Source organism: Hyperolius riggenbachi, chromosome 7 (genome assembly GCF_040937935.1).
Source record: "Hyperolius riggenbachi isolate aHypRig1 chromosome 7, aHypRig1.pri, whole genome shotgun sequence".
NCBI classification, from domain to species: Eukaryota; Metazoa; Chordata; class Amphibia; order Anura; family Hyperoliidae; genus Hyperolius; species Hyperolius riggenbachi.
Window position 1 is genome coordinate 292,820,219 of NC_090652.1, and position 24,081 is coordinate 292,844,299.

The following is a 24,081-nucleotide window of genomic DNA, read 5'->3' on the forward strand; positions in this document are numbered from 1 at the left end:
GTTACAATACATAGGAATATAGTCCACAAGTGGTGTGAGACTATTGGATAGCGCAGCCCTATCTAATCGTGATTGATTTCTCATAGCGGTGAATGGAAAAAGATAAGAAAAACGAATGAAGATAAGAGAATAGTGTGCAGAATCGTGCGAAAAAAATGATTGGGTCAGAAAATCGCACGGAAAATCGTACCGTGTGTACCCAGCATAACAGGTAGTGTCTGTTGCTACTGACTGAGTTGTCACAACAATAACAATATGCTGATAATAAACACATTAGCTGGTGACTCAGCAGACAGTTGATAGCCACTTAGGAACTCAGTGACTACATTCAAATAAGTAGAGAATGTCACAGCTAAGCAATCACTTGGACATGGAAAATAACAAACCGCCATGACCCACCAGTGTGACAGCGGCCCCAGAGCAGAAGGTTGATAACTTATTCTTGGCGAGCCACTCTAGTGGGTGACAAGTGGGGTGACATTTGGTCAGAGCGCACGTCACATACCTGAGCCCAGTGTAAACAAGAAGGCATTGGCTTTAATGTGCTGAGATACGTTGGGCAGGATACTAATTACTAAACGTTCTCCAAATACCTTTGGAGAACATTAGTGATTTCCTAAGCTTGACCTGGATTTATTGCGCATAGATATCGCACACTATGGATGGGCACAAATTGAGCATAGTCATAATTTCACATTGAAATTCACAATCATGATGCAATATCGTAATGAAAACATTTTCGAAAAATTTGTAATGAATTTTGTCTGTGATTAAGCAGGAACCAGTAATTTTGCATTTTCGCATAATTTTGTGCCAACTTTAACGATTAATAACAAAGCCCTCATACATGCTATTGTCACTACATTTGGTACATATCTTATATACTTGTGTATAAGCCTAATTTTTCAGAATAAAAAAAATGGGGGTAAAAGTTACCCCCTCGGCTTATAAACATGTCAGTGGAGCAGAATGGATGGTGTAGCAGATTTTGTTACTGGCAGAGGAGCTTAAAGGGAAGATCCGCGGTAAAATAAAAATAAAAAAAAAATCCAAATCCACTTACCTGGGGCTTCCTCCAGTCTGTGGCAGGCAGGACGTGCCCTCGGAGCAACTCCGCAGGCTCCCGGTGGTCTCCGGTGGCGCGCCCGACCTGGCCAGGCCGGCTGCCAGGTCGGGCTCTTCTGCGCTCCAACATGCGCCTCAAGAGGGCGCGCTGACGTCATCGGACGTCCTCTGGGCTGTACTGCGCAGGCGCAGTAGTTCTGCGCCTGCGCAGTACAGCCCGGAGGACGTCCGATGATGTCAGCGCGCCCCCGTGAGGCGCATTTTGGAGCACAGAAGAGCACGACCTGGCAGCCGGCCTGGCCAGACGGGTCGGCCACCGAAGAACACCGGGAGCCTGTGGAGCTGCGCCGAGGGCACGTCCTTCCTGCCATGGGCTGGAGGAAGCCCCAGGTTAGTGGATTCGGATTTTTTTAACTGCGTGAATCTTTCCTTTAAGGATCCAGCTCTTACCAGCTGCCTCCCTGCTGTGTCCGTGGCCCTCCGCAACATGGTGTGCAGAGTGACTACCTGTGTCCCCTGGCTTGTGGAGCAGAGCATGCCTGCAATGTGTCAGCGGTGCAATGATCCGAGATTCTTCCTGTGTGGCAATTGCTGTGTCTCATATCTATGACGCCATCTAGTGGCATCCTGAGACACAGCTGTATCATTCTTGGGGCACATCTGGCTATGGGGAGGGGGGCTGACTTGTACTGGGGGCACATCTTGCTACTGTGGAGGAGGCTATACTGGGGAGGGGGCTTATACATGAATCACTTTTTCCTGGTTTCTGAGGAAAATGTGGGTACCTTGGCTTATATGCGAGTGTATATGGTATGTTAGGGGACAATACTGGGTATAGTTCATATAATAAGAAGAATATTGTGTACAAGTCAAAATAAAAAAATAATTGTTGTACTTTGAGAAAATCGATCTTAAAGGAAACCTGAGATCACAAAATAGCCTGTTTTTATGCATACCTGGGGCTTCCTCCAGCCCCATGAAGTCTGTGGGGTCCCTCGCCGTCCTCTGCAGGCACTCCTTCCTGCCACTATTTCACTCGGTAATCGGGCCGGCCACGCTCATCAACACATGCTTGGCTTGGTTGAGTGCGCACCCTCTGTCGCGATCCCACAGCTGGGAGCATTTTGCGCCTGTGCAGTAGTACTGCACATGCGAAGAAAGCTCACGGGAGTGTGAAGGGGCAAGCTGCACATGCGCTGAAGGGCATGACTAGCCGCAACTGGCTGGATTACCATGCCACATAGCGGCAGAACGGAGCACCCAGAGAGGATGGCAAGGGACCCCATAGACCTCATGGGGCTGGAGGAAGCCACAGCTCTTGTCGGGGGAAGTTTTGGCAGTGCCAGCGCTGGATTCCCCCAACCTACAGAGGATGGGGAAGCCTTATTGGGGCCCTGGGGCTTCCCCCTCTCAAGGTAAGTATCCCCAGAGGGGGATGATTTGGCTTACCTCTCTCAAAGATCCCAAAGCAGCCAATGCAGCAAGTATTACTCAAATAATTTTCAGGAGTTTATTGCACAAAGGTAGGGTCAAACAACGCATTTCATGGGCATTTCCCGCTTCGTCGGGTTAATAAAAAAAAGCAAAAAAAAAAGGTGCCTTCTGGCCAGCATAGATTAGAGTGCCTGGAGTCACACATACGGTAAAGGAAGCCTCTGGGCAGGGGGCGACCCTTTGGCTCTGTCCATCCAGTTTTCACATTTCAGGCACTTAGCATTAAGCTGTGGGATCCTCAAATAAAAAGGCAGCTGACACCGTGCCTAAAAATAGGCCTGTTTTTGTGCATTTTATGGCCTGAGAAGAAGGGATAAGAGAGGCTGTGATGACAACTGTGAGAGAGAAGGACAAATAGCGCAGTCTTCAGTGAAGTGTGTAAGCTGTTATTATTTGTATCCCGTATTGCTATAGCGGTGACACATTCCACAGCGCCGCACAAAATACAGGGAATCATCTCTTCCCCTCCCCCAATAGCTGAGCAGCATGTGCTGTCAGCGGAGAGGGGATCGCTGAGCATTGGGGGGGGGGGGGAATCATCTATTCCCCTCCCCCAATAGCTGAGCAGCATGTGCTGTCAGCGGAGAGGGGATCGCTGAGCATGGGGGGGGGGATCATCTATTCCCCTCCCCCAATAGCCGAGCAGCATGTGCTGTCAGTGGAGAGGGGATCGCTGAGCATTGTGGGGGAATCATCTCTTCCCCTCCCCCAATAGCCGAGCAGCATGTGCTGTCAGTGGAGAGGGGATCGCTGAGCATTGTGGGGGAATCATCTCTTCCCCTCCCCCAATAGCCGAGCAGCATGTGCTGTCAGCGGAGAGGGGATCGCTGAGCATTGTGGGGGAATCATCTCTTCCCCTCCCCCAATAGCCGAGCAGCATGTGCTGTCAGTGGAGAGGGGATCGCTGAGCATTGTGGGGGAATCATCTCTTCCCCTCCCCCAATAGCCGAGCAGCATGTGCTGTCAGCGGAGAGGGGGTCGCTTAGCATTGTGGGGCGACTGCACACGAGCTAATCTCTCGCCCGAGACAGAGCCGAACGTTTGCCTTCCCCGAGCGTTATCTCACGTGTATGGGAGGCTACTGGTTTTGCCAAATAAGCTACCGATACATTTCCAGCTTGTGGGAGGAAGAAACCCACATAAATACATGAAGTACATAAAAACAACACAGTGGTGACACCCTAATAGGAAATTAAACCCAGAGCCCCAGTGCTTAACCTTCCTAGCGGTAAGCCCGGTCTATGCCGCGCAGGAGGATTTCTCAGGCCCTGCTGGGCTGATTTGCATAATTTTTTTTTATGGTACACGCAGCTAGCACTTTGGGCAGATCGCCGCCACTCCGCGCCGATTCCACGCTACTCGCCGCGCCGCGCTGCCCCCCCCCCCCCCCCCCCCCATGCACTGCCTGGCCAATCAGTACCAGGCACTCTGAGGGGTGGATCGGGACTCCCTTTGACCTCGATGACGTCATCCCGCCCGTCGCCATGGACACCTGAAGCGAGAGTGATATGGAGGCTGCCATATTTATTTCCTTTTAAGCAATACCAGTTCCCAGGCTGCCCTGCTGATCCTCTGCCTCTAATACTATTAGCCATAGCCCCTGAACAAGCATGCAGCAGATCAGGTGTTTCTGACATTATTGCCAGATCTGACTAGATTAGCTGCATGCTTGTTCCTGGTGTGATTCAGACACCACTGCAGCCTAATACCCCTAGAGGGCTGCCAGGCAACTGGTATTGGATAAAAGGAAATAAATATGGCAGCCTCCATATATCGTTACAGTTATCCTTTAAAAGAGTAACATCTTTAACATAAAAACAACATAAAATTGCTTTTTTTTCCTTCAATATTTATTTATAGATTATTTAGTCAGTGTTTCCCATTGTAAAATCTTTCTTCACCCAGATTTACATTCTGGAATGTATCACTGGTGGTGACAGCATTCGTTTTGCCAGGTGATCTGTACAGAATGTTTGTTACTGAGAGTTCTATGCACAGAGGGAGATTATTGCTTGCTTGGCAGTTGGAAAAAGCCGTTATTTCCCACAATGCAATGAGGTTCACAGACAGCAAACTGTAAAGACCATGATCATTATATCACAGAAAATGAAGTTTAAAATATCCTCTCACCTCTTACTGAGACCTCCGCGATGCTCTGCGCCCCCCGGTGGGTTTGGCAGACGTACACCCCATCGTCGTCTGTCCGGGCCCCTCGAATGATCAGTCTTCTGAGGGCTCCATGCTCTTCCATGTGGTGCCGCTTGCTTGGGTGGAGCTTCTGATCTTCCAGGTACCAAGAGGTGCGACTTCCATCAGGAACAGAACATTCCAGAACCGCGTCCTGCCCCTCTCTGACCGCGACGTCTCTCAGCGGAGCGGGGAAGCGATCCCCCACCTCTGCGGAGAAAGGAGAAACACGAGTCATCTCTAGATATCTGCACCTCTTACATCATAGTGCACAGAAAGTTTATGGTTAAAGTGTACCTGAGACGGAGGATATAAAAAAATTATACCTACCTGGGGCTTCCCCGTCATCCTGCGCATCCTGCGCCGCCTGGAGCCTCCACTATTTGGCCTGTAAAGCCCTTCAGTCTGGGACAGTCGGAGCATGCGCAGTCCGACTGTGCAATCCCCCATTGCACTCCATGTTGCGCATGCACAGAAGTGTATTTTAGCAATACGCTTCTGCGCACGTCATCGATTCGCCAACAGGAAGTGAGCATCACTTCCTGCTCGGCCTGCTGCCAGACGGGGATTACCGCGTACTAATGCGGGAATCTCAGAAGGCCTGTTTTTGGCGAGGTGGTGCACTGCCAATATTCCGTGTGAAACCGGACTTGCACTCATCTAAAGTAGGGATGGTCAGGTTTTTTTGGGGGGGGGGGGAGGGGGGGGGTAATTTTATGCAAATGTATGCATCTTCAACCAGTCGCATGCAACAGTAGCTTCACTTCATTGGTCCATTTCCAAGCGAGATAAATTTACATAAAATTAGGATTAAGGGTACAGCAGTAAAATTTGAACAACGCACGCTAGATAAGCGTGACCCCTGCGCAAGGATGACACACAGGGATGAGCAGAAACTACGCCAGTGCGAATTTACGCATCCTAGTTTGTAGGTGTAGTTTCAAAACTACGCTTACGAATTTACGTGTAGCGAAGTACCGCTACGCGTAGCTTACGCCCACTATGCGTATTTAACATGAGTATTGCGTAGTGAACTACGAATGCGTTACTCGCATCTAATTTTCTGCATGCGATTGTATGCTTACAAATGCACGCATTAGAAAGAGGAATGTACGCATAGAAGAGTTCCCGGTATAAGCATTTAAAAAAAGAGGAAATAATGCGTAAAATTTTCTGCATACGGGCATAAGTACCCGCATTAACTACGCTTCGCACTACGCATAATTGCGTATTTTAACGCGTAGTCTACGAAATGCATATGAAGCGAATATTTGATTTCGAAGCTGTAGTTTGGCGAAGCGTAATTGCGTAAAACTACGCGTAGTTCCAGCGTAGCGAAGTTGGCTGACTACGACCATCCCCGTGCAGCGTTTCATATGTTTCCTCCATACACGCAGTGACAGAGTTTGCACCGGTCATCATCACTGTCATTTTCATATCATTTACAGTTGTTATCACTAGTTGAAAAATAATCAAGTTGTTGACGACTCAGCTGTTTATAGTTATTCTGAGCGCTTGTACTATAATCTGCTTGGCTCTCTATCTTTGTACTTTATTTATATACCCATTTATTTATTTTTTTACCCAGTAGTAAATGAACATTGGCAAACAGTTTGCATCAACTTCAGCCAGGGCACAAATTTTTTATGCTATTTTAATAAAAGAAAACCCTGAGAATCCACCATGGGAGCTGGAATATCTTAATCAACGAAAATGCAGAGAATCACCCATGCTGAGATAGACTAGTCCAATGAAAGTCAAACTTGACTCTCCAGCTGTTACGGAACTACAAGTCCCACAATGCATTGCAGGAGTCTGACAGCCACAGTCAAAATTCATAAAGGAAAATGCATTGTGGGACTTGTAGTTCCTTAACAGCTGGAGAGCCAAGTTTGCAGATCACTAGACTAGTCCAAAACCTGTCAGTTTTGTGAGATTTTAGGTGCTTTTTTTTCTTTGTTGGAGTGGTCCTTTAGGCTGGTTTCACAGTGGGACATTACAGGCGCACGTTAGAGCAGCCTGTAACGCACCCCCACCGCACAGCAATGAAAAATCAATGGGCTGTTCACAGTGCCCACGTTGCGTTACTTAGTAACGCTGCGCCACCAGACAACGTACTGCATGCAGTACTTTATAAGCGGCAGAGCCGCGTTAGACTGCTTGCACATGCTCAGTAACGTTGGGGAGGAGCGGAGAGCGGCCAGGCACATGGCTAATTAATATTCACTGCACTCAGTGACGTGCAGTGTTTACTTCCTAGAGCGTGCGCTCTGTGTGGCGATTGGCCGGGCGGGACCACGTGATGCCGCATGCATCCAAGAGTGCGCATCGTGGCATCACGGACGCCAGAGTGAGCTGCACAACGCGGCTCACTCTGACGTCCACCTTAGAGAGCACCAGGTGTTGCGTTAGGGGCACGTTATGCGACCATAACGTCCCCTAAAACACAACGTCCTGGTGTGAAACCAGCCTTAAGGTATTTAGTTTTCATTTTTAACCGATAGAACAAGTACATCTGAAGTGAGAGGGATATGGAGGCTGACATACAGTATTTATTTCCCTTTAAAAAGCACAAATTGCCTGGCTGTCCTGCTGATCCTCTGCCTCTAATAATCCATAGACCACCAGGGGGCGTAACTCAGGGGCGTAGCAATAGGGTGTGCAGAGGTTGCGACCACACCGGGGCCCTCCCTTAACCGCAGTATTAGCTCTCTATTGGTCCTGTGCTGGTAATAATCACTTCTATAGATGCTTTGAATAGTAGTAATCATTAACACACTGCTCCCCATCCCCTTCTTGCACCGCTGACACTGTGGTTGTCCTTGGCAGGTTTTGGTGCGCCGTATCACTTGTTATGTATAGAGTGCTGGGGTAGGGGGGCAATATAAAACCTGCACTGGGGCCCAGAGCTTCTTAGCTATACCACCACTGGCGCCATGTAACTACAAATGATTCATGAGGCACCCAGTAAAAGTTTGAAGAGGGCCCCCCAATGTACACGCCCTTTCTCTTGCCTACCAATGGTCACCCTCACAGCCTGGGAGCCCATCTTGTAAGGGCCATAAAACAAGTGTGGCCATCATAATCTCACAGCTCCCAACTGTCCCTCTTTCGGAGAAACAGTCCCTCTTCAGGAACCCAATCCCTCTGTCCTCTTTCTCCGCATGTGTTTTTTTTTTTTTTTTACTTAAAAATGTGTTTAATTGACTCAAAACTTTATCCTCATCCTTTACATTGATATATTTCTTATGTTAGTACAAAGGAAAAAAATAAACCAGGGCAGAAAGGACCAATGCAGTTCCGATTATAAAACGACATATTTTTCGTATGAACTCTCTATGGTATGTGTGACTAGGGGTGTGACAGGGGCGTGGTTTGGGTGTGGCAGGGGCGTGGCTTAAATGTCCCTCTTTCTTATTTCAAAAAGTTGGGAGGTACGCTATCTTCACACCCATAACAAGTGAAGCCACAAAAAGCCTGATCTGAAGAATGGATCCCTTTATCAGAGCGAGTGAAGTAGTAGCTATGACACTGTTCTGTTATCAAATCATTTGCATGATCTTGTTTTGTTGTGAGTTTCCTGTATGTCTTACCTTGTATGTTAACCCTTTTATCTATTGTGCAGCGCTGCGTAATATGTCGGTGCTTTATAAATACAATAAATAATAATAACAATAGCTGGGGACCCCTTGTCCCTGAGGCCTGCTCCACTGTAGTTACGCATCTGCCATAGACCCTGAACAAGCATTCGGATCAGATATCTCTGACTGAAGTCTGACTGGATTAGATGCATGCTTGTTTCAGCTGTGGGATTCAGGCACTACTGCAGCCAAATAGATCAGCAGGATAGCCAGGCAACCGGTATTGTTTAACAGGAAATAAATATGACAGCCTCCATATCCCTCTCACGTCAGGTGTCCTTTAAGGGTTTTTTTTTTATTACTTAAATTGGAACTGGTGGTTAGAGTAAGGTTCTAGAAAGAATTCCTACAGTTCGGAGAAGGAATTTAAATGAATTTCTGGCTTTTGGATAGGGATACATTACACTGCAGTGCACTAAGCTGTCAGAGCGGAAACCATACATACAACAAACAAAGGTCTATGAGAGAATCACACCCTGCAGCTCTGGAAAGCCCGGGCTGCAGTAAATGGTTGTAGAAAAGGTTCCACTTGTTTTTACAGTAATTTAGGTGAGATCCACTAATCATGAAGCTTCTACACAAAAAGAAAACACTATTCAAGTTTTTGCCTGGATCGAGGCTTTAAAGGGACTCCGAGCACCTCTCATGGGTATGCCTTTAACCATTTATGCCTCCAGGACGTAGTACCTACGTCCAGGAGGCCACGTGCGCGTCCGCGCGCTCCTGCGGCCGATCGCGCGCGTGCACGCGCACTCCCGGCCGCGGATTCGGTAGCCCAGGAATCAATGTATCGGGCTATGGTGCCTGATCACTGATTCCTCTCCCCCGCTGAAAAAGCGGCAGCTTCTCTCGGAAGCTACGCTTTTTCTGAAGCTCTGTCCCTCTAAGCGTACATTGTACACTTAGAGTGACGTCATGTAAACAAACTCAAGATTGCCATCTTGTGGCAAAAAAATAAAACTACAAGTAAAAGTAAAAAAACATTACAATACACAAATATTTCCCCAAATAAAACACTATTTATATCCCACCCTCCCAAAAATGCCCACATAAAATGTTTAATTAAAAAAAAAAAACACATAAATATTTACCTAAGGGTCTAAACTTTTTAAATATCTATGTAAAGATGACATATTTCTCTCTATTTTTTTTTTATAAGCTTGTAAATAGTACAGCTCTATTACTTTGCTTCTCAACTGGAACAACTATCACATTGGTTTACTACTAATTCCCTACAAACTCCAGAATTAGTAGGCTTTTCAGCTAGTGACCGAACTAAGAATCTACCCTTTGCTCTTCTGAAGGGCACACTAATTACTCCAGGTACAAAAAACACAATCCTAACACAAGCCACCAGAATTTGGGAAAACTCCCAGAAAATAATCCCCTCCGAAATATGGGAATACCATACTCCCTTATGGCAAAACCCTCTCCTCCCAGAACTATATTTTCTCCCCAACTCCTCACTATGGGCAGACAAGGGTATCCTATACCTAGGGCAAATAATCCACAATGCAACAATACTCCCATTCTTAACCTTACAAAGCCACTTCACACTTCCCCCTCTCTTCCAGTTCCTGTACCTGCAGCTCAAACATGCCCTAAAAGCACAGTTCCCCTCTGGTCTCCCTACCACCGGGGTATCACTAATTATGGAATTTTTAAAAGATGGCCCCATGAACCATCACATTGGAATGCTATACTCTCTACTATTGGAGCACCGATCTGCCCCAGTGGCGGAGCGATCTCTAAAAAAGTGGATACAAGCTGGCGTTCAGATAGATGAGGAGGAATGGGAAGACTGCCTACTAACTCCCAAACTGGTCTCCCCCTGCATTAGAGAGAGACTAACCCAGCTTTACACACTGCACCAAAGCTACCTCACCCCAGCCCGAATCGCCAAATTTTCTACGGCTAATCCTCCCAACTGCCCCAAATGTTCAAGTTATAGTCCCTCATTCCTCCATCTTATTTGGTCCTGCCCGCCAATTGCAGATTTTTGGAAACAAATAATTGATTTTCTACATGATGTTATGGGTTCACCCGCCTCCCTTGATGTCAAACTTTGCATCCTCAACTTAGTGGATGAAGAAATCCCTAAATTTGACAAAGCTTTCCTGATCGAAACCCTCTTCATAGCAAAACAATGCATTACATATAGGTGGCTATCCCCGAACACTCCAACTCTAGCTATCTGGAAGGCGAAGGTTAGAAATAGTCTCCCATATAAAAAACTTGTATATGCACATAGAAGTTGCCCTACCAAATTTAATAAAATATGGGACAGATGGATCAATGCTCTTTAAAACGTATAAGCAATCCCGCCTGATGTTTCCTTTTCTGCTTAATAGAAACTTGATGACTCACTTCTAATACTCGCAAATTTTGTCTATACTGTCAATTTATATTATAATTACAACTTGATTTGTATATGTTGATTTCCCTGTACACACTACCAATAGTACTTAACCTGTAAACATGCCTTTTTATACGAAATAAAACTTTTGATTGATGAAAAAAAAAAAGCTTGTAAATAGTGATGGATGCAAAACGGAAAAAATGCTCTTTTATTTCCAAATAAAATATTGTCGCGATACATTGTGATAGGGACATAATTTAAACGGTGAAATAACCGTGACATATGGGCAAATACAATACGTGGGTTTTAATTATGGAGGCATGTTTTATTTTAAAACTATAATGGACGAAAACTGACAAATAATGAATTTTTTCATTTTTTTTCTTATTCTTACTGTTAAAATGCATTTACAGTAAGGTACTCTTAGCAAAATGTACCCCCCAAAGAAAGCCTAATTGGTGGCGGAAAAAGAAGATATAGATCAGTTCATTGTGATAAGTAGTGATAAAGTTATAGGCTAATGAATGGGAGGTGAACATTGCTCGGATGCATAAAGTGAAAACGACTGAAGGCTGAACTAGTTAAAGTGAACCTCCGAACTAAAAATCGACTCAGCAGCACTGAAAAGGCTTGGTGTTTCTTTAACAGTTTCACAGCATCAGAACTTTGTTTCTCTTATCCAAGCCTCATTTTTAGCTGCACAGAAGAAAACTGCCCGGGCTTTTATCCCCTGATGCTGTGCAAAGCATGATGGGATTTCTGATGTTGTTGCTCTCGTTCTGCTGTTTTGGTGCAATTTTTTTTTTTTTTTACATTTTGAATTTGACATTTGAAGCCTAGCGTGTGCACCTGGGAGGGGTTATCAGGACACAGGACAGTTGGAACTGTGTCTCCTGCTCCTTGTCACCTCCTTTCAACCAAAAAGATGGCTGCCCCCATGACAAAGATGGCAGCCCCCATGAATCACAAACATTTGCCTGTTCTTTTAAAACAGGGTGGGTAAAAAATTATATTACCTATCTATTCTAATTAACATAACTAATGTAACTTAATGACAGTATGTTTGTTTAGGCTGAAGTTCCCCTTTAAGCCAGACGACTTCCAACAAAGGCGTGCTGTGACCCCTCTGGAGGAGCCTCTTGCAATGGCCATGCGTGTCACTTCCTCTTCCTGCTTCATTCAGTGATGCACTTCTCTAACAGAGAAGACAGGGGTGACCCAGAAGTTATAACATAGCCAAGATGGCAGCCGCGATTTTTAACCACTTAACGACTGCCTAACGCCGATAGGCAGCAGCTGGTCGTAAGTGGAATTACATTCCATGTCAGTTCACGGGGGGTGTCTCCGTGAACAGTCTGCGAGCCGCCGATCGCGGCTTGCAGGCTAAATGTAAACACGCGGGGAAGAAATCCCTGCTGTTTACATCATACGGCGCTGCTGCGCAGCAGCGCCGTAAGGGAGATCTGCAATTCCCGGCCTCTAATTGGTCTGGGGTCGCCGGCATCTGATAGGCTGAAGCCTATCCTAGGCGGCGCAGGACGGATCGCCGTCCTGTGCCGCCCACAGCGTGAGGTAGAGGGAGGGAAGGAGAGGGAGGGCAGAAATAGCTGCTGAGGGGGTTCTTTGAGGAGCCCCCCCCCAAATCACAGGCAGCCGGCGGCGATCAGACCCCCCCAGCAGGACATCCCCCTAGTGGGGGAAAAAGGGGGGGGGAAGTCTGATCGCCATGCTGCAAACCTGATTTGTGCTCTGGGCTGGAGAGCCCACGCTGCACAGATCAGGCAAAAAGAGCCTGGTCCTTAAGTGGTTAAATTGAAATAGAACGGAAACTTTTTGGTGTAGAACGGTGATTTAGGCATCAAATGATAGAGGAGAGCACAAGCTATAGAAATGTATGCATCTTTAAGTATTTTGCAGTACTGGTCAGAGTCTTAAAGGCATACCCATGAGAGATTCTCGGAGTCCCTTTAATAGAACAAAACAAAACATGTAATGGAAATTATTTTCAAATTAGATTATCCTACAGCCCTGGCTGAGGATATTTAGTTAGGCAGAAAAGGGTATAGAGGCGGAGTAACCCTTTAAAGGGGGGTTACACTCCAAAAACTAAAATTTCATGAACTACATTTAGGTACATAAATTAACAGTTAAAAGCATTCCCTGCAGTAAAAGTTTGCTTATCTCTGGCTAATCGGCAAATGTAATCATTGCCGACCAGGAGACACTCTCTGCCTGTGTCTTGACTCAGCTCCCATATCACCCTGGCAACACTGGGTCACTTCAGAGCAGAAAAGGAGGGGGGCAAAATGAAGACCCTGGTGGAGAGATTCTAGGGATGATCAATGCAATGCAAATACTTCCGAAATTATACATATTTTTATGCAAATATTTGCAGTTTGAAAATGGACCAATCAATTTAAACTTAGGTTTAAATTAATTGGTCCATTTTCAAACTGCATGTATTTGCATAAAACTGCATACATTTGCATCAACTTGGAAGAATTTGCATATCTTTGATCATTCCTAAGAGATTCTTGCTGGCAATTACTACATTTGACTATTAGCCAGAGATAAGCAAGCCTGTACAGTGCAAAATGCAGTGCAACAAAAGTGTCTCTGCAGTGGAAATGAATGTTTTTACACCCAGGGAGTGCCTGGGAATGCTTTCAAATGTTCTTTTATGTACCTAGGAGTAGATACTGAATATTTTAGTTATCAAAGTATAGTCCTACTTTAACTCCACTCCCCACAGTTATATAATATAAAAGACTGATGACATGTAGGTCACATACCTCTCACGTGTAACATGACAGCGCTCAGTGTGTTCCCCGCAGAGTTGGAGGCACCGCACACATACAAGCCTCGGTCCTGCTGCCGGCAGAATAGGACCTTAAGGATAAAATGACCATCTCGATCCTCATAAATTAGAGTCCTCCGACTAGGACTGACGGCGCGGCCGTCCTTACGCCAGACAATCTCTGGCCTGGGCTTCCCGGTCACCAGACATCGCAGTTTGGCGTGCTTGCCTTCATTGACTGTGAACACTTTTACCTGGGCAGGCGGGTCTCCTGGCGCTGGCTCCGGCCCAAGTCGCGGAGCGGGATCTACCAGCAGCACGGCGGCTGCCAGACATTGCCCTAGAGAGTTACTGGCCCGGCAGACGTACACACCAGCGTCTGGTGGCCGAACGTGGGAAATGTACAAAATCTGTCCCCCAGAGGACAGACGGTAGTGAGATCCATCACATATCTCATCCAGGCTCCGGCCATCTTTCTCCCATTGAATGGTGGGTTCCGGAACTCCCGAAACCCTACAAGACAGCTCGGCACTTTGCCCGCAGGTCAGTCTCTGAGAACTTGGGGCCAGCAGGAAATAGGGCTGGAAATCTCGGCTCTGATCCACATTCTGACCCACTGCTGAAGCTTGATGGTGGGTTCCATCGGAAGGCTCTGGTTTGGTAGATACCGTCATCACGTTGGTAGCAAATTTGGTGGTTTGTGGCAGTTCAGTGGGCATAGCAAGACGCGGCTCGTCAGCTGGGGCGTTGCTGAGTGTGACGGTGATCTTAGCCCCAGCGTAGCCCTCCCCTGCCCAGTTACTGGCTCTGCACATGTAGTGGCCTGAATCCTCCAGACGTAGGTCACTGATCACCAGCTGGTACCAGTCTCCATCCTGCTGGGTGTAGCATCTGTCGCCGAGCTCCAGCCGGACATTTCCAACTCGTTCCCATATAACGCAGGGAGGGGGGTCCCCACTTATGCGGCACCTCAGGACAGCGTGAGTGCCAACAGGGGCTGCGATGGAGCGGGGGAAATACAGGAATCGGGGGGCGCCTCCAGGCATCTCCAGGCCCACAAGAGAGTTGTGTGATGGGAGGGACACAGCGGCCATCTGACTGAAAAATAAAGAGGGAGAGTCTGAACAAAGATACCTACAGGTCACAAAAAAACATATGTTCTGAGAGAGACACCTTTAAAGTGAGTCTGAAGCGACTTTAAAAATAGGTGTAGGATTAGGCGTCGGGTAGGTAGTTTGTGCGGGGGAGGAGTTAGGGTTATGCCTCAGGGAGGAGGGTCCTGTGCAAGAGTAGGGTTAGGTTTAGCCATAGTAAAGTATCGGTATTAAATACCGATATTTTACTATTGGCATTACTGGGTGTCCAAATTTCCATGCACCTTTTTTGATGTGCGCTCCCCAGCCACGCCCCAACACACCCCTAGTCACGCATACCATAAAAATGAATAACAAGTAAAACAAGTAGTTTCATTATTCAAACCAAGCTGATCCTCTCTGTCATCATTTGTTTTCCTTCATATTAACAATCGAAAATAAGAAACATAAAAGTTTAAAGGATAACGTTTAGTAAAAGTAAGAAGAAAAAACATAAAGGGTTTGTTCACATCTAAAATCGAAATCGCTGATGGCCGCGTTTTGTGTGATATTTTCCCCCCTCCCAGCGCTTCACTGCGCGGTACGATTACGTCAGTCAGGAAGTGAACTCTTTCACCCAGAAATGAATAAATACATTGGCCTCAATTCACTAAGCTTTATCAAACACTTTATCGAACGTTTGATAATTTACCTCATGGGTAAAATCTAATTTTGAATTCACTAAGGTGTTATATATTTATCGAAATGTTTAATCGATAAAACATTCAATAATTCTATAACACCTTAGAAATTTGATTTTACCCATGAGGAAAATGATCAAATGTTCAAAAAAAGTGTTTGATAAAGCTTAGTGAATTGAGGCCAATGTATTTATTCATAACAGCGCAACAACGCAATCGCCAGATAATCGCAGGATAAAGCGATTTGTGAGCATTTTGCGCATTTCCTATACCTTCCATAGTATAATGACCATCTATACAATGACAATGGAATGTTTGCTTACACACAATACTGACGGCAATGTGATCAGGCTGAACAGGCCCAAAACAACCAAAGTGCTTATGAATGGCATTAGTAACATGATCAGCTCGCTGGATGCTGCTGTGGTCAGTAAGTAGCACAAATCACAGTGGAGTACTTGCCATCAGTTTGATTAGATGGTAGATTTCTAAGGCTCTGATTTGCTGTGGTCCCTTCGTGTACTGGCCACCATAGTCACATGACCGTGGCCATCCAATCAGAGCCTTTTAAATCTGTCACCTGATCTCATGCTTCTGCATGAGTTCTGCTACACAAGTAACTCTGGATAAAAGGTTCTACGTCTGTTGATTTAGCTAACAATTTTTTTTAGAAATCTCACAATCAGAATGAAAGATTTTCTTAGGCCTCTTTCACATTGGGTACATTCAGAAACCTATTAAGCGCATGATGATGAAAACTGCATGTGTTGATGCAAGTTTCATAACGCATTTCAGTGCAGTGCGATGTGCTTTTAGCCCTCCTATTGACTGAGCACTGAGGGAGCAAGAATTGTAACCATGGTAATCCTCCAAGTGATGAATCAATGCCAGGCCAACCAATTTCAAGCAGCTTATTTCAGCTGACATCGGTACTTACAGCAACTGCATAAAGAACTTATTTTTCAAGCTTTGCTACACTTGGGTTGCAGAGTTCTCGGCCGCATCAGAGCCCTTGGGCCAGAGGGCCCCATAGGCCCCTCCCTCAACCGCAGTATTAGCTCTTTATTGGTCCTGTGCTTGTAAGTATCACTTCTATAAATGGTTTGAATAATAATCATTAACTTCCTGAGCGGTATGCCCGACACTGTGTCGGGCATGCCGCTTCAGAGGTTTTACTGGCCTCAGGAGTCCCCTGCTATAAAACTATTAGTTTCTATGGATAAATCAAATGTTAGCACTAGGCTAGCTAGTACATGTGGCCACAACCCTCCGATTGCCCAAGATCCTCCCGATCCAGCTGCTTATACATTACCCAGCCTGGTTCCAGCGATCGTCGCAGCCTCCCTGCACAGCTCCGGTCTCTCTATGGGGAGGATCGGGGCTGCACATGACATCATGTACGATACTCCCCCATAGTGAAGACCGGAGCTATGCAGGGAGTCTGCGCCGATCGCTGGGACCAGGCTGGGTAATGTATAAGTGGCTGGATCAGGAGGATCCTATCATCCTGGGCAATCCGGGGGTTGTGCGCACTTATACTAGCTAGCCTAGTGCTCGCTAACATCTTATTTATCCATAGAAACAAATATTTTTACAGCAGGGGACTCAGGTTGGCAAAACCTCCTGAGCAGTGTAACGCTCAGGAGGTTAACAAGCTGCACCCCATCCCCTTCTTGCACCTCTGACCTTGGCAGGTTTGTTATCAATTGTTATGTATAGAGTGCTTGGGGGGGGGGGCATGTAAAACTTGCACTGGGGCCCAGCGGCGTACCTACCAAAAGGCTACAGGTAATCACAGCACCGGGTGTAGCCATGGCTAGGGGTGCCGCTTTGGTGCTCAGTCACTGTGTTCTTCCACCTGGGACCTTTTCTCATAGTTTGGGCAATATTCGGGAAAATAGCAGCAGGCAGTGCAGGGACTGTACCACTTCCTGCACTAGATGTAGCACCCCTCCCCTTCCTGTCACATGGGTCAATGTGTCTCCTCGCTCTCTACACACAGCCAGCAGTGAGTGAATGTGCAGAGCAGCAGGGTGAGTAGAGAGAATGATTGCTGTGCTGCAGCTGGGACATTAGCAGGGAGAGGTGGCCGGGTGTATTTAGTGCTTCAGTCGCCTGTCATTAGTAGCCATGTGCACTGGCTGCTGTACCAGAGTGCCCTGATCTATTGATTATTTATCCTGATCAGAGTAATTAATAACGAAGGGCAGTCTGCTGTTGCAGAAGACAGTGGCACTGACATTTTCTGCAGCACTCTACACAGAGTACAGAGTTTCATAACGGTTAACTTCGTCCACATCCTGATAACTCATTTTACCCCCAAATCCCCCAGTATTTGCAGCAGCATGCTCGGCACACCAACCCGTCAACCCTCCCATCAAAAAAAAAAAATTGGTTGTTTTGGGAGGTGTCTGTAAATAAATAGCACCAGGTGTCAAATTTCCTAGGTACGCCACTGCTGGGGCCCATAGTTCCTTAGCTACACCACTGATCTTTACCCCCCTCTCTTCCATGTCTCCCCCCAACACTATTTTGGGCTCCTCTCCTCTCCCCCCAAACCTATCAGTTTTATTCACCTGAAATGTCAGCATTGACATCAATCTGGGCATGCTCAAATATAACTCCATAGGTAGGCCACCTTTAAAATGCCAATGCCAAGTGCTACCAAGTGCCTGGCCGGTGCAGGAGAGCAGCTAACAGGCGATTGAGTCACCACCTTCACCCTCCCATAGGAAAGGGGCCTGAATAACTTTCATTTTCCCCTTGAAATTGCTTACACAGCTGTCTGGTAAACCTCCAATTGATTTTGGACAGTTTAATGAAAACGTGATCAGAAGTAACCATAAACTGTGAACAATCGTACGGACCATTGATCAGCAGATTAATAGTTTTGCGCAGCACGAACAGTACAAAACCAGTAAAGCTAACCATACACTGTACAATTATCAAAAGATTTCGTTTCCATCGTTATTTGATCAATATATTGATCGGTCTAATTACCTCAAATTGATTGAGTAGTATCAATACATAAAATACAAAAACATTTTGAATGATGATAGAATTGATTTGATGAAAAATGTTGCATCAACTGTCTAATAGAAATTGCAATGAGGGTTTTACACACTTGATGTGCGCACACCATCGCTATAGGAACCGACATCAACAAATTTAATTGGCATAGTTTCCATGGAAACAATTGTAAAGTGATCAATCTTATATCTATCGCATACGAAATGTTTGAACTGCAACCTGATCAATTATTTTACGACTGACAAAAAAGAACCAAGATTGTCATTCAATCCTCCAATCAAAGCAAGGAAATGAGCAGCGCTACTTAAAAACAGAATAGTGCCTACCTGCAAAAGAGTGCAAGCCCCACTTGTGGGGTCGAATACACACCGAGCATGCACATGACCTGTCTACCACTAGAGGAGGATGTTGGTTTCCATCAGGGGCGGCGCCAGGGGGGTGCTTGGGGTTGCTCGAACACCCCCTAGAATTGTCCAAGCACCCCCAAAGCACCCCCTGGAGTGAACTGACTTCAGGCGTCTAAAAGACGCCAAGTCAGTTCACACAGCGGCAGCACGGAGCAGCAGGCAGGGCTACGGTAAGATGGCCGCCCGGAGCCCTGTTCTGCAGACTTCGGGCGGCCATTTTCCCGTAGCCCTGCTCTCTGCATGCAGGCAGGAAGTCTCGTCGTGACGTCAGGAAGGAAGAGGATCGTAGGCGCGCGGGCGCTGCGCGCCACAAGGAGGTCGGGACAGGAGGTCGGGAAAGAAGGTCTTCTGGCTGTAGGTGAGTAAATGGGTTTTTCTTTTCTTTTTCAGGTGATGCTGATTGTGCATATTGGGGCCATATCTGCTACGGATTGTGCATATTGGGGTCATATCTGCTACGGATTGTGCATATTGGGGTCATATCTGCTACGGATTGTGCATATTGGGGTCATATCTGCTACGGATTGTGCATATTGGGGTCATATCTGCTACGGATTGTGCATATTGGGGTCATTTCTGCTACGGATTGTGCATATTGGGGTCATTTCTGCTACCGATTGTGCATATTGGGGTCATTTCTGCTACCGATTGTGCATATTGGGGTCATTTCTGCTACCGATTGTGCATATTGGGGTCATTTCTGCTACCGATTGTGCATATTGGGGCCATATCTGCTACCGATTGTGCATATTGGGGCCATATCTGCTACCGATTGTGCATATTGGGGCCATATCTGCTACCGATTGTGCATATTGGGGCCATATCTGCTACCGATTGTGCATATTGGGGCCATATCTGCTACCGATTGTGCATATTGGGGCCATATCTGCTACCGATTGTGCATATTGGGGCCATATCTGCTACCGATTGTGCATATTGGGGCCATATCTGCTACCGATTGTGCATATTGGGACCATATCTGCTACCGATTGTGCATATTGGGACCATATCTGCTACCGATTGTGCATATTGGGACCATATCTGCTACCGATTGTGCATATTGGGACCATATCTGCTACCGATTGTGCATATTGGGACCATATCTGCTACCGATTGTGCATATTGGGACCATATCTGCTACCGATTGTGCATATTGGGACCATATCTGCTACCGATTGTGCATATTGGGACCATATCTGCTACCGATTGTGCATATTGGGACCATATCTGCTACCGATTGTGCATATTGGGACCATATCTGCTACCGATTGTGCATATTGGGACCATATCTGCTACCGATTGTGCATATTGGGACCATATCTGCTACCGATTGTGCATATTGGGACCATATCTGCTACCGATTGTGCATATTGGGACCATATCTGCTACCGATTGTGCATATTGGGACCATATCTGATAACGATTGTGCATATTGGGGTCATATCTGCTACCGATTGTGCATATTGGGGCCATATCTGATAACGATTGTGCATATTGGGGTCATATCTGCTACCGATTGTGCATATTGGGGCCATATCTGATAACGATTGTGCATATTGGGGTCATATCTGCTACCGATTGTGCATATTGGAGCCATATCTGATAACGATTGTGCATATTGGGGTCATTGGACGTGTTTTTTGTTAAAATCTGCTCACATTACGTGTATTTTCTTGAGAAAACCTGCACAATTATGTGAATTTTCTGGGAAAAGGGTCACCAAAACTTGGGCCCTCTGTCTTTGCGTTGCACTTTTAAAGGGAACCCGAGGTGAGAATAATATTGAGGCTGCCATATTTATCTCCTTTTAAGTAATACCAGCTGCCTGGCTGCCGTGTTGATCCTCTGCCTCTAATTCTTTCAACCATAGACCCTGAACAAGCATGCAGCAGGTCAGGGGTTTCTGACAATATTGTCAGAACTGACAAGATTAGCTGCATGCTTGTTTCTGGTGTAATTCAGTTCACTACTGCAGCCAAATAGATCAGCAGGGCTGCCAGGCAACTAGAATTGTTTAAAAGGAAATAAATATGGCAGCCACCATATCACTCTCACCCTGGGTTCACTTTAAATTACAGTTAGCCCCGCCCTCATCCGGTCATGACCACGCCCATTTTTCGCCGCGGCGCAGGTTGTAGCCACACCCATTTTTTGCCAGGTCATCAGCTCCCCCGGAAATTGGTCCAGCACCTGCATAGCACCCCCTAAAAAAATTTCCTGGAGCCGCCACTGGTTTCCATTAACAGCTTGCATGCAACCTATTAAGTACTCGTCCCTCTCACTGCGAAGAAGTCAATCCTCTATGGGAGGGGCCTAACACTAACTAAATCCTAACCTATGTATATGCATAGCCTGGGTGCGGCTAATCAAATAAAATCGAAAATTGAAAATTGCGCAAAAGGTGGATCAGCGCAACACCAGGCCGCCTCCGAATGGCCTCCATCAGAGATGCGCTGAGCCCCCCCAGGAACTACAAACGTACCTTGAACCCAAACAGAAGCTCTGCATATACACCAAAAGCATGGCTGTTAAGTGGGAGCAGCTGACCAAAAACGAATTACATTAGTACACAGCAAGGAAATGAGCAGCACTACTTAAAAACAGACTAGTGCCTACCTGCAAAAGTGCCTGCAGGTAGGCACTAGTCTGTTTTTAAGTAGCGCTGCTCATTTCCTTGCTATGTACTAATGTAATTCGTTTTTGGTCAGCTGCTTGCACTTAACAGCCGAGCTTTTGGTGTATATGCAGAGCTTCTGTTTGGGTTCAAGGTGCGTTTGTAGTTCTTGGGGGGGCTCAGCGCATCTCTGATGGAGGCCATTCGGAGGCAGCCTGGTGTTGCGCTGATCCACCTTTTGCGCAATCCTCCAATCAAGTTTAGTTCTTAATATCGATTGAAAGACGTGATTAAAGCGTTGGTTTAATAGTCGCTATCATTTAGGATCGCACCGACATTTTGTCTGATCGAATGTCCAATTAGGCAATAATGCTGTACAGTGTATGGCCAACTTGAGGTCTTGTTCACATTATAGGCGTTTTTGTAAAATTTTAAGTGTGGGCGATTTTCAAAATCGCCCTGAAAGCGTTTGTGCAATGATTCGGTATGAAAGAGTTCATATCGGAGCGGTTCGTTTGCGATCCGCTTAGAAAAGGGGTGCTTGGGCCATATTTTTGAGGTGACTTGCCTCAATGGAAGGTATAGGAAAAAATGCAAAATGCTCGCAAAATGGCTTTGGCAAATGATTGCGTGAGCGTTTTTTAAAAAAAATACATTGTATTTATTTTTGCCGTTTTTTTCCGGATCAAAAGACGGAAGTACTCTGTAAAAGCGCTTACAAAAACGCCCACAAAAAAGGAGCAAACGCGCAGAAAATCGCCGGAAAATGCTTTAAAAAAAACGCGGGGAAAAAAAGCCCACCGCGGATGGACACGCAATGTGAACAAGGCCTGAGGCAGTTGATTTTTCTACCAGGTTTCTGCCAAATCCAATGCTGTTGGTAAAGGGAACATGAACAGACACTAAAATGGAATCTGGACTTACCTGGGGCTTCCTCCATTCCCCGTAGACTGCGAGGTCCCTTAGCATCCTCTGGGTCCCCTCCGTCCTCCCGCTGGTGGCTCGAGTAGCGTGCGACTTCATCGGAAGTCGTGTGCAACTGCGCATACGCGGCCCGTGTGCCTGGCTTGATCACGTACCTGTCGATGTGAGCATTCTGGAAAGCTCAGTTCTCTAAAGAATGACCCACGCTTGCGCAGAATGCTTACGGCAACAGGCATGTGGCCGCACATAAGCAGTTGCACATGACTCTCGATCAAGTTGCATGCTACCAGCAGGAGAGCTGAGGGGAACCAGAGGACACAAGGGACCTCGCGGGCTATGGGGGGCTGGAGGAAGCTCCAGGTAAGTTCAGATTCCATTTTTAGTATCTGTTCAGGATCTCTCTAAGCTCTGTTCACACGCTAGACTGCGGTCGTCTGAAAACAAGCGTTCCGTGACAGCTAGCCAGGAGCAAACGCCATCGCCGCTCATTTGAATTTAGCGACAGCACAACGACGGTCTTCCGATTGGATAGTTACCGGAAAAACGAAAACTAGGACGCGTGGTAGGAGCAATTAATACCCATTATCATCCAAACCAATCCGCCAGGACAGATCGGTCTACATGGACGATAATCACTGTTTTATACCGCCATTGGGACATTTTTTTTCCTACGATTCTTGTCCACCCTGTTTATCGTTTGTTCCCGACGACTGCTGTCTAGCAAGTGGAGATGTAGTGCACCACTTGTTATTCCATGATTGATGTTTTATCACAGGAGTCAGTTGAGTGTAATCAAACTTCTATGTCCACCAAAAACTAAATTCACTGCTGCCTATATCAAAAAACACTGCTGCCTATATCAAAAAACACTGCTGCCTATATAAAAAAAACCCACTGCTGAGTGCTGCCTACATCAGAAAACACTGCTGCGTTTATCATGAAACACTGCTAAATATATCAGAAAACACTGCTGCTGCTGCCTATATCAGGAAACACTGCTGCCTATATCAGGAAACACACCATTAATTTCCTGTCCATCTCATCAGCATGACAAACCCAGAGCTGTAATTTGGATCAGGGCTGTATTGCTCCTGAGTTCACCCACTTCAGTTCTCCTGTTACCTGCTCAACCCCCTAATCTTCCATGGTGCTGCAAAGTATCAGTAGATCCCAGAAGTAACGTTCCTCCCAAGTTCTTCTTACCTTTTGTAGCGTTGGAGTCGTTTCTGATCTCTGAACGGGCTCCTCTGTGGGCCTGGCAATCCCTCAGAGCCTTCTGAGCTCTTTGGCTCCTCGTTCTTTGTCCGGTCTCGTGCCTGGAACCTCTCTGGGGGTCTCGCTGGGTCTGAGCTTTCTTGAGAAGCCCCCCCCTGGAAGAGAGGAACAGACAAGCGAGCCTCGTCCTCCTCACCCAGAAACAATCCTAATTTTAGTCCCCAGATAAAGTGTTGCAGCAGCTGATTCTGTCAGGGCTTGCAGACACCCAGGAGAGGACGGAGAAGGCAGCCCCAGCCTGTGGTGGAGAGAGTAGAGACAGGTGACAAAATGACCAATACAGGCAGCTACGCCTCCTGTTGGAATACATTTCATACTTAGGAGAGTGGGGTGGCCATGCCAGTGATTTACTGGTACAGATAGGTATGCCGGGACAGTTGACAGAGAGTATTATTTTGGTTTTTTTTAGGGTCTAAGATAACGTAATGGTTTGCGCGCTACCCCCATGTCCCGGATGAATGTGAAGTATGCATTCCTGTCCTATCACTTCCGACACAATCACAGCACTTTAAGA

General features: G+C 46.4%; 1 protein-coding gene across 3 annotated transcripts in view; it reads right to left on the reverse strand.

Moving 5' to 3' along the window:
• The window catches only part of OBSL1 (obscurin like cytoskeletal adaptor 1), a 144,070-nt gene extending 120,219 nt beyond the window's left edge, over window positions 1–23,851 (reverse strand). The window contains exons 1-3 of one of the 3 annotated variants that reach the window (XM_068245951.1): window positions 23,496–23,851; window positions 13,539–14,637; window positions 4,690–4,956 (exon numbers count right to left, since the gene is read on the reverse strand). In XM_068245951.1, coding sequence (XP_068102052.1) covers window positions 4,690–4,956; window positions 13,539–14,637 — 1,366 coding nt within the window. In that variant the 5' untranslated portion in view covers window positions 23,496–23,851. Of the gene's footprint in view, window positions 1–4,689; window positions 4,957–13,538; window positions 14,642–23,495 lie in introns of all 3 variants that reach the window. The other 2 variants (XM_068245950.1, XM_068245952.1) reach the window with 2 other exon arrangements.
• Between the last annotated feature and the right edge of the window lie 230 nt (window positions 23,852–24,081).